The sequence below is a fragment of the Mobula hypostoma genome, chromosome 3 (assembly GCF_963921235.1).
Source record: "Mobula hypostoma chromosome 3, sMobHyp1.1, whole genome shotgun sequence".
In the NCBI taxonomy this organism is placed as follows: Eukaryota; Metazoa; Chordata; class Chondrichthyes; order Myliobatiformes; family Myliobatidae; genus Mobula; species Mobula hypostoma.
In genome coordinates, this window is record NC_086099.1 from 41,789,215 (window position 1) to 41,801,017 (window position 11,803).

General features: G+C 37.0%; 1 protein-coding gene across 1 annotated transcript; it reads left to right on the forward strand.

Annotated features, from left to right (window-relative positions):
- Positions 1–647: 647 nt before the first annotated feature.
- LOC134343953 (granzyme K-like) lies at positions 648–10,732 on the forward strand. Its single transcript, XM_063042923.1, has 5 exons — positions 648–771; positions 842–986; positions 4,560–4,695; positions 7,214–7,489; positions 9,399–10,732. Exons 1-5 carry the CDS (start codon positions 708–710, stop codon positions 9,615–9,617), a joined length of 840 nt encoding a protein of 279 aa, XP_062898993.1. The 5' UTR covers positions 648–707; the 3' UTR covers positions 9,618–10,732.
- Positions 10,733–11,803: the final 1,071 nt, after the last annotated feature.

An 11,803-nucleotide genomic window follows, 5' to 3' on the forward strand; every position in this document is an offset into this window, starting at 1 on the left:
TGTTAGTTGGGGGACCAAATGCTAACCAAAATAAGCCCCATTTTTCCTTTAATTGCGCTTCTGAAACAATAACAGCCACTTCAAGAGGCAGATGGGACTTTAGACTAATACTTCATCAAGTATTATTTATTATTCCTGACATTTTATCATATCCTCTGATTTGTTAAACTTGATTCAGTTAATATTAGTAATAAACACTAACTTATCCAATTTCAGCAAAAATAACTGGGTCAAGTCACCATGGGAGTCCATCAAGATGCTGGAAGAGTTTGAAATTTTTTGTGGCAAGGCTAGGCTATACTTTTCTTTTTGTGCTTTTCTGAAGAGTTAAAATGCTAATTTATGGTTGGTATTTCAATGTTTGATTTACATGACTAACAAAATAAATAGTGTATGATTAAAATTATTCTAATTTGAGGTGTTTGTAGCTCCTTTGTATTCAAAGTATATTTCTATCTTATTTTTAATGCTTCTTCAGTGCAAGGCATTTTCTTTCCCATATCTAGGTATAGTATATTCTTCTCACACTGTGGGTGTAATTTTGAAATTCATTGGTTGTGGCAAAATGTGTTATGACAAAGCTGTTAAAACATTACCTGCTCAATAAAACAAAAGCCTTGCTCTTGTACATCATTCTACCAGTTGTTAATCACACATCCTCCTCTAAGTAGCACAAATTAAGACTGTTTTTACATAGTGGTGCTAAAATGATCAATAAGCTTCAAGCAGTATTCATCACTTCAATAATCGGTGCTTTGGCAGTTCACAATGGTGAGTGTATAAGTGGTGATTTTAGCTTCACAGAAGTTTGAAACAATATTAATATCAATATTTATTGCAGGTATCTGTGTGAAAATCATTGGAGGTCAGGATGCTAAAACTGGGACAGCAACTTACATGGTATCTATCCAAAATGCAACTGAACACATTTGTGGAGGAATTTTAATAGATAAGCAATGGGTCTTGACTTCAGCAGACTGTGTAGAGTAAGTATTAAATTATTTATTTTTGATCCATTGCTGGTCATTCTGAAATTAATGAGTCATAAACCTACTGCATGGAAAATCTATTTCTCTTTTCCATCTAGTATTTTCAAATTGATTTTAAGAGAGTTTCAGAATCATACTTGAATGGCTTGTTCTTTTCAATCTTCAAACGTAGTACAAAGACCATTGCAGTGCAAAGTAGTCAAAGAGGCCATAGAGTTAGTATATTGAAGTAATGATTAGGGCTGAGCAAGTTGGTTCAAAACCCAAACGGTTGAAGTGAGCAGCTGTTCTTGAACCTAGCGGTGTGGAACTTCAGACTTCTGTAACTGCTGCCCAATTGTAGCTACAAGAAGACGGCATGGGCCGGATGGAGGGGACCTATGCCAATAGACGCTGCCTTCTTGAGGCAGAGCTCTCTGTAGCTACTTTTGATGGTGGAGTCAGATATGCCCACAATGTATTGGGTTGAGTTTACTACTTTCTGCAGCTTCTTGCATTCCTGCACATTCAAATTGCTGTACCAGACCATGATGCAACTAGTCAGGATATATTTAACAGTTCATCTGTAGAAGTTTGTTAAAGTGTTTGGTAAAATGCGGAATCTCCTTAACTTTCTATAAAATACATGTGATTGCTTCTGTGTTGAGCCCACAACAAGCCATCCAAAGTGTTAATGCTCAGAAGTTTAAACCTCCTATCCTACTCTACCTCCAATCCACCAATATAGATTGTCACATGTTTGCCCTCTTTCCCCTGAGAAAGCTGATAGTGGCTCTATTTAACTTCTCTGAAAGGCAACACCTCAGTTAGTTTAGAATTTTGAGCACAGGACACTCAGCAGCATTTGAATCCAAAATCCTTTGACCTAGAAGTAAGATTGCTTCCCTTCAGCTACAGCTGATGCTTGAAAGCTATTGATGTGAAGCGTGGCTTCTAAAATGTGTATTTCAGACAGCTGTTAAATAAATAAATATTAGTTACTCCTTGCCAAAATTTGCACTGAGTTCTGTGATATTTCAGATATATGTTAACATCCCTAGGAACAGTAATTATCTTTGTGATCCCAGGAAAATTTATGACGTAAAAGAGAAACGAATGTAAAAACAAAAAATGATTTTTACCTTCAAACCATAACTTAGCTAATATAGTTAAAACATATGAGGATATAAAATAAGAGTAGTCTCTTTCAGTCTTAAGTTTTATTCATTTTGTTCTCAATACTGTAGTGAGTGTGGATCTGGATGAGAAAAGCTCAGATTGTGTATGTGTGGTGTGCCATCTTCCACATTGCCAAACCTTTGAATTGAATTGAATTAACTTTTTTACTTACATCCTTCAGTACACAGTAAGCAGAAGTAGAATTGAGGTAGTAGTGGATTTAGACTTAGGGAGCTAGTGAGAGAGACAATTTTCCTGGTACGAATTATAATTTAGATTTAGCATAGTTAAGGAAAAGATGAAGAAACAGGAATTTTAAAAATTGCAGTTCAGCTAAATTAGTGGGCTGAGATTGGATTTATCACTAATGGGGTGGAAAAGCTTCTCAAAGTAAATTGCTGCCAGAGCAATGAGAGAAATTAAAAGAAGAGATACTAAGGCTCAGGCCAAACATTTCTTAATAAAAGAAAATGGAGATGTCCTCAATCAAAACTTCCATTAATACTGATGAATTAAAAGTAAAAGAAATTTATAACATTAGCAAAAGCTTACACTGTAGTTAGTTTTGAGGTGCCCGGGTGAAAGTAACTAGGAAATTGAGAGGACAAAGAGCATGCATTCAAAATACTAGCAGGTAAAATCAACATTTTGTTTTATAAATGAACGGAATGAAAGGAGGTAACAAAGGAAAGAATAAATTCTATTGGAGATTCAAACGACAGCTAGTATGTGGAAGATGAAGGTATGCGTTTAGTCCTATATGAATACTTTGTTTCTATATTCATGAAAAATGGAGAGTAAACCAGACGTTGAAATTTTTGAAGATTTTATGTGATCTAAAAATAATAACCATTGAAATAAAAATTATTGTCTGGCGTCCAAGAAAGTGGGCAATTCTCTAACCACAGATAATATGTATCCTCAGCTATCAAAATAAGTAAGGGAAAAAATAGCACAAGCTATGGATATCATATTCCAATTGTCCAGGTCGCATACTTTGTGTAAAAGAATAGGAGACAGCTAATGTAATATCATTAATTTGAAGAGGAGAAACAGGTACACTGCCATTTATAAGAAGCTGATCATCATCAGAAAACAGATTTGAACTTTTTCCAGAGGTATGTTGAATAGAATCAGCATAGATTGTTAATGGAATTGAAAACTTGATGGAAAAATTTGAAGAGGGTTACAAGGTAAGTCAATAAAGGTAGAACATTTGAAACACTCTGTATGGATTTTCACAAGTCCGTTGATTAATCCAATGTTGTGACTTGATCAGGAAAGTAAAAGTCCATTGGATCAAAGAGAAACTAGCAAGCTGGATGAGAATTTGGATTTACCAACAAATAGAATTTTGTTTGTAATTGTAATTGTAGGGTTCTGTAAAATTCAGCTCAGAGTTGCTTATAATTATACATGAAGTGAAAAGTCCTTGATTAAAGGTTTGTCACAAATACCAGAAATAGCAATCTAATTGAAGGGAGTTCTAAGCTGCTGGGAAATGTTTGTGGTTTGGTTAGAAGAGCACAACTGTAACAGAGCAACAAACAGCCTGCTGGAGGAATTCAGAAGGCTCAGTGAAATGCATCTGCTAAGAGCTTTGGGGCAGAGGAAAGGATGGTGGGAGCGAGGTGATAATTGTCCAAGTTGAAATCAGTTTGGATAAGTGTAAAATACCAGATTTGAGGTGGTTAAGGAAAATGGGATACCAAGAAATACAGAGATTTAGAGAGTGCATTGTCAACAGATTTCTGAAGATAATGGGATAGATTGGTAAATTGCTAAGAGGTTGTCTAAACCACTTGCTTTTATTGGCCATCGTGTGAAAATAAGGACAGGTGGTTATTCTGGAACACAAGTCAGGCTACATCTAATATGCTCTTAACAATTCTGTTCACCCTACTATGGGACAAGTGTGATAGCAATAGAGAGGATACAGAGAATATTTACAAGATGCTGTCAGGACTGGTAGAGTGTTGTTATGAGAAGCCACTGGTTAGCTGTACGAAAGTATGAGAAGGCTGAACAGTATGAGCAGGTAGGATCTATTGACCTTTATAGGGATGTTGATAATCAGCAGTTTAAGTTAACTGGCAGAAAAATTAAAGGGGAATCCTATTTTTCCCATGGGGCCTAGAACTCATTCCCTTGATCAGTTGGTCAAGAGCAAAAACTTCAGTGCATTTAAAAAGTTCCGGAACGAGCCCATCAAAAGCCAAAACCTACAAAGTTACGGACTGAGAAGTAAAGAGTGAAATCAACCAAAGCAGTTCCTTTTCTTTTGCCAACATAGACATAAAGGGCCAAAAGGCCTCCTACTGTGTCACTAATAACTATTACTCTGTAACACTTTGAGTGAGGAATGTATCCTCATTACAGTTCCTTCATTACAGTTTGTCTTCTTTATCCAAGGGAAGCACGTAGAGTGGTCATTGGAAAACATTCCTTAAAGTATGCAAAGGGAAATAATATATTTAGACCCATTGAGAAAAAAAAACATCCCAAATACAACAAGAAAAAAGAATGGAACAATTTGGCTCTCCTCAAGGTATGTAGAGATCAATATGAATGAATGTGTATACTTATAACAATACAGTGTTAACAGTCTATATAAAAATGGAAGTGATGTTTTCTCCTCTCCCACTTCTGATCCTCCTCCAGTTGTCCCATATTTGAACCCTTCCTTCCCCATCCACCCCAACCCCCTCACCCCACCTTTACCCATTTTTATCACTGCCCACCGAGGCTCCCTCCCCACCCCACCACTGCACCCCCCCCACCCCCGGGACTGTGTTCCATCCACTGTCTGCACACACAGTTCACCTATAGGTTCACTCACCCATGTGGTTCTGGCTACAAATACCATTCACCTCTCCCCTAATATCTCCCATTATCAGCTCCCTTACTTATCAGACTTATGCATTGGTAGCCCGCTATGTTTCTGCTTATCACCCCTCCAACAAGTCTTTACAAACTTCATACTTCTCTCCCTCCATCTGCCTCTCATTTTTTCTCTTTATTGTTCTCCATTTATCTGCCACCTGCCACTATCTCAACTCTGTATCCCCCTCCCAACCCACCACCTAGCTCACTCATCATCTTTCACCCCTCCTAGTCACCTCAAGCTTCCGTCTCACCACTTGCCCTGCATAGTACTGTCCAGATCCCCTCTCCACTCTCAGTCTTGATGCAGGCAGAGCTTTGTTGTGAATTGATCACAGATTCATACAATGTCCAAAAGGCAACTTGGCCCAGAAGTCTGGTCAACTCCATTGCTCCTGCCTCGTGCCCTTTTCACAATTGAATTTAGTCCTTCAATGTGATACATGTAGTGTTGCTTGAAAAAAGATAATTGTTGCATTAGATCAACATGATTAACAGTTCATCATTAAATGTTCTTTGGATTGCAACCTTATTTGTACAAACCACCAGAGGAATCGCTATACAGTAATAAGTAATCGTATTCATTGAACTGAATTTGAATTAGGTTGTCCAATGCGTCAACGTTCAAAGTAGTTTATTATCATAGTACATGTATGTCATCATATACAACCCTGAGATTAATTTTCTTGTGGGCAATCAATGTAAATACAAGAAACACAATAAAATCAATGACAGACCACGCCCATCAGGATGGACAAAAACCATTGTGCAAAAGGCAACAAAGAGAGAAATAATAATGATAAATAAATACGCAATAAATATCAGGAACATGAGATGAAGAGTCATTGAGAGTGAGCCCATACGTTGTGGGAACAGTTCAATGATGGACTGAGAGAAGTTATCCCCTTTGGTTCAAGAGCCTGTTGGTTGAGAGGTAGTATCTGTTCCTCAACCTGGTAGTGTGAGCTCTTGTACCTTCTTCCTGATGGCAGCAGTGAGAAGAGAGCATGGCCTAGTTAGTGGGGTTCCTTGATGATGGATGCTGCTTTCCTGCCACAGTACTCCTTGTAGATGTGTGCAATGGCGGGGAGGGCTTTACCTGTGATGGAATGGGCCATTTCTGTAACACATCTGTAGATGTCTGTCAAGGTTTTAGATGACATGCCGAATCTTTGCAAACTTCTAAGAAAGTAAAGGTGCAACTATGCTGTCTTCATAAAGGCACTTACACACTGGACCCAGGACAGATACTCTGAATTGATAGTGCCTTCAAACAGAGAACTCAGATACTAAATCCACCATTTCAGATTGTGTTCCACATAAAATGGGATGTTTGCTAATGTTTAATCCATTTGCAATTTTTAATTAAATGAAGCAGTCTATGCCTACATTCTAAAGGCGTATACAACGTTTCATCATGGGCTGACATCAACGTACAAAAGTGTTAGACAATAATCATCTCCAACAAGAGAGAATCTAACTATTCTCATTGAGGTGATTTCCAATGAAGGACATTACCATCGTTGAATTCCCCTCTATCAAATTTAGAAACTTAACTTGGCTGATCACATTAGCATTGTGAGTACAAGAACAGGCTAGAGCCTGGAAATCTTATGGCAAGTGGATATCCAGCCTCTAGGGGTACTGTACCTCAGGGCCTCTCTACCATCCACAATGCACAAGTCAAGAGTATTACATATTACTCTCCATTTGCAGCTCCAACATGTCTCAAGAACAGTTTCCTTGGCACTCTATTAACCATACTGAACATTCATTTCTTCTGCCATCAGTTTACTATCTACAAAATGCCTTGCAGTGTCTTACCTGGGTTATTGCAACAAGACCTCTCAAACGCATGAAATTTACCCACAAGAAGGTCAAGGGCTTCTTGTTGAATTCCAGCATTTAGAAAGGGTGATAATGAAGAGCTGCTCTTTCATTTTCACCCTTCATATATGCTGAAATTCGCCTTTGATACTTTGACCACAATGATTGCAAAGGCTCAAAAAGGATGCTCAACCATCAGCTTCTCAGAGACAGCTAGGGATGAGCAGTAAGTGTCATTCCTTGATGTGACACTCAGAACCCAGAGGATGAATAAATAAATAACTATTTATATTTTACATAGACTCCTTGTCATAATGATTTTTCACTTAATGTCATATGTCTTCCCTTTGCTCCAGCTGGATAAAGCTATAAAATCGAAAAAGTTTGCAAAGACCTTGTCATTGCCAAAATCACCCAGAGATATCAAACCTGGAACAAAATGCAAGGTCTTTGGATGGGGTCAGACCACTCGAGATGATAAAGATCCCTCAGATACTTTGCAAGAAACAACTGTAACCATCATAGACCGGAAAACCTGCAACAGTCGAAAGTATTACAATCAGGATCCTGTCATAAATGATGATATGATGTGTGCTGGTGATAAACCTGAGAATTATGCTAAAATGTGCAGAGTAAGTTACAAATTTTTGTGATAAATGCAAGTTATTCCTGTAATTGATAAAACAAGAGTAATATAGTTGTTCAGTCCTGTCATTTCCATTATCATCAGCTGCTCCCAATATTCCTCATGGACTGGAGAATGGCTTCCAGGACCTCGTACCAGATTTAAAGATTTGTTTTATAACACTGAACTATGCTTGGGCTTTGATGAAAGTTAAAAAGTGAACTAAAAGCTTGTTTCACGATAGGATGAATTTTTTTCCCCACTGCAGATTTTTGCCAAAGAGCAATTAAACTATTAACCTGTCGGGAAGCAAGGTATTATTTACTATCATTTTCATAGATCGACCTTACACAAAACCTTAGAATTAAAAATTTAGGCAGCTTCCTGGTCCTATTCCTTGTACAGAACATGCTCTATTCTAGGCCTTTTCTTCTTAATAGTTTTGTTTGAAGATAAAAAATTCTAAAAAAATTAATTTTACCTCCTAAACTAGTTAAATGATTGAAAGTATATCCTTTTAAGTTTCTACCATTTGATACCTACAGATAATATTTTCAAGGTACTATCTGAAACTGTTAGGAAAATGTTAATTATTCCAATGTAGGTTCAACTTCTCAGTCTATACTGAGGAGCATATATTGGGTCACATTTGAGGGAATGAGGTTCAAAGAAAGAAAACCAAATCTGAAAATATGACTTCCTCTAATAGAATAACTGATATGAAAAAGAGAGAATGAGATACTTTTGCAAGCTAATTAATCTCGGCTATTTGTTGAAATGTGGTTTGAAGAGAAAAGGAATCACATTTAGCAGTAATATAAATTTTCACAAGATATATAAGAGTTGGTTCCAGTTTTCATTTATTCATACTTACCCTCTAATTCTGTACACAGAACCTAATTAAATATCTCGGCTCACCTTGGCTCTTTCTAATTCTTTCAACAGTTTCAAAATTAAAATGATTTCTCAACCACATGAAGCTCATTTTGCAATCTAGTTCTATTTTGAGATTGCTGATCTGGATTTTCAAACAGCTAACACAATAACATTTGGATTTATCACTTCAATGCATTTTAACCTATTCAAAAGTAATAATAATACTGTTAATAAAGTGTTAATAAAATAAAGTATCACAGATTTTGTTAGAACTCATCATCAGCAATGAGCTCACTATCAACAATTCATATTTAAATGTTTGGTCTGCAGATTCATGAGACTAAACCATATTTATTTTGACGTATCAACCCATCAGAATGGGAAAGGAAAATCACACATGAAATTTTAAATGTCTCCTGAAACATTGTACTCTGTTCCTCTCAATCTTCCTGCTGGTAGATACTGGGGGTTTGAAAGGTGCTGTTAGAATAGCATAGTGACTAGTTCCAGTGCATTTTATAAATAGTGGAGACCATAACTACGGTGTACTGCTGGTGGAGTGACTGAATGTTTAGGATGGCAGATAAGTAACAAATCACCTGGTTGCTTTCTCCTTGATGATACTGACTTCTTAAGTCAACTCCAGTCAACCAGACAACGAGAAAGATTTCCACCACACTTCTGATTTGTGCCTTGCAGATGATGAGAAAGCTGGGGGAGGTGGGGGGAGGGAGGAGTGGGCGAGGAATAGCCAGTCAGCAGATTAGCCAATTTCTGACCTTGCAACTGGTTCATGTAAGTTTCTGTTCAATAGTGACACAATCAGAATGTTGATGGTGAGAGACTTTGTATTCTATTGTTCTTTAGTGTGTCCCTATAGTGTCATAGGCAAATTGCATATAACATCCTCTCAGACCATTGGTTTGAATAAGCCCACAATGGATAAGCAAGAAGTTCCTATATTTAAGGGGTTTGCCTTTTTGTTTTGGTGTTGCTATCTGCCATGTGAGGTTCTAACATATTATCTGTGTTTTTCACAGGGAGATGCAGGTGGACCATTAATATGTAAAAGCTTATTTCTGAAAGTGGAGTCATTAACCGGGATTGCTATCTTTGGAAAGGGTTGTGACGTCAAGGACAAGCCCGGCATTTATACACGTTTAACAAAGAATTACATTGAGTGGATAAAGAAAACAATCAAATCCAAAACCAACAACACTTCAATTGAGCAAAAGTTATCAGAAACTACAGACTACTAGGTTGGAAAAGTAACAGTATGTACATTCAAGAAATTATGATTAACCTAAATGATTAGCAAGTGACTACATGTTAAAATCTTAGATTTGTACAAGGTATTGATATATAAGTTCAGGCACCCAGTACCAGTGTTCAGGCTCAATTCACCCATCATCTTCCAGTCTGACGCATGGGAAAGAGTATACCAAAGTTATGACGAATATAAATAGGACAGGTGGTTAAGGCCTTTTTCCAAGGATAGTGAGGTCTCAAACTAAAAGGCAAATGAGAAGGAGAAATTTAAAAGAGACCTCAAAGGTGAGTTTTCTTTTCACACAGAGGGTGGTGAACATTTAGAACAAGTTGCCAGAGGAGGTGGTAATAGCAGATGCAATTGCAAATGAATTAGGACTTTGGACAGGCACTTGCAAGGAAAGAGATGGAGAGATACAGGTTTAATTGGATGAGCTTGGCTAAAAGGACCCATTTCTTTGTCATACAATTCCGTGATTACTAGACAAATGTACAGAATATTAGGGAATTAGGGGTATAATGCAGTTGGCAGTGCAAGAAAGAGCCGTTGAGGTAGATCAGTCAAAATTTTACTGAAAAACAGATTAGGCAGGAGGGCCAAATTGCCTATTCCTGTTTCTATTTTATTTTACTTTCACACAGAATCTCTCCATTAATGAGGAAAATATCGGTGGTTCGGAGCCTGAAAACTGATTGCCAAATGACTAAATTAATAAGCCCATGCTTTGTGCAAATTAAGATGTTGACCATGTGGTTACATAATATGATATTGTTTTGAATATAACTCTGAATTTGATACATGTCAAGACTATTCATAATCTCTGCAATGCAGCTTGTACAGAAAGACATATCTTGCTAAAGGATCTATTGTTATTGCCTTCACAATTTTAAACTGTGTCTGAATTTACCAGAAATAAAGAGCAATCAAATTCATTGATTAAAATATTGCGTGTTGTGTGCACTTTTCAATACATTTGAGATTCCCTCATCTTACTTATCCCTTCCTCACTCACTCTACAACTTAAAATTAGCTTGCTTTCTCTCTTTCTGTTTCCGTGTTCTGCAAAGATCTTCAACCGGAAACATTAACTCTTGTTTGCCTTTCATAGTAAATGCCTGAACAATGAGTGTATGCAGCACGTTTTGTTTCGATCTCAGATTTCCAGCACGTGGGGGTTTTTGATTTAATAAGTGTTTTTTTAACTCAGATTCAAAATGAATAAACACAGTTGAACTCACTGTGTTTCAGATTGAGGTTTTGCCCTCAAGATAAACTGCCACTGCTTACAACCAACTCTGCATACAACCAAAATCATTTTGCATTGTTGTAAAAGAGGTAAAGAGAAAACATGAATGCACTAAATTTTCCATCTACTTAACCTAATATGTTGATTTGGATTATTGTAGAAATAAATCAATTCTAATACATTAACAGGTGGAAATTGGGCATTTTGAAAGATTTGCCATATTTTTTTCATGATTAACTCTACTTAACATGAATTAGAAGCCATCATCACATTACAAGTTCTACAAAGTGATCTGCTGAGAAGTTCATAGTTGTAGACCATTTTCTGTGTCATTTTGAAGCACACTCTCCCTCTTTGTATTAGGAGAAGACTTTACCTGTGTATGAGGGTCTTAGAAGAATACTCTGTAAGATTATTAAGTGTAAAAATGAGTAATTCAGGCAATGAAAGTGAAAACAATTCAGTTTTCAAGAAGACAGCTCAGAATCCTTTGGTAATTTCCATTTCATTCAACCAGTCTTTGCAAGATCTTGTGCAGCAAAATGGGAAATTGCCACTGCTCTGCCTCAGTGAAGAGCCTGCTGTGACTCAGGTTTTTCCTCCTCACTTTGTGACTAAAAGGCAGATTTGACAGAGTGAATGCTTTCACTCTTTGTGATGAAAATCTTCATATTCTGCGGTTAGCTTCCAAGACAGCTCACAGTGCTTTGTTAAGTTCCATTTTAATCAACCAGTCTGTGCAGCAAAATGGAAAATTGTCACTGACCTGCCTCCGTGAAGAGGTGGAACTGTAATGTTGCTATTAAATTCTAATAGTTGTATAGTATTATCTTCCAATTACTTGTACTACCATTGGTGAATATATTGGATCTTCATCATAATTTCTTAGCTTCTACAATAAGTAGATACATATTGAGGTGAATAGCATC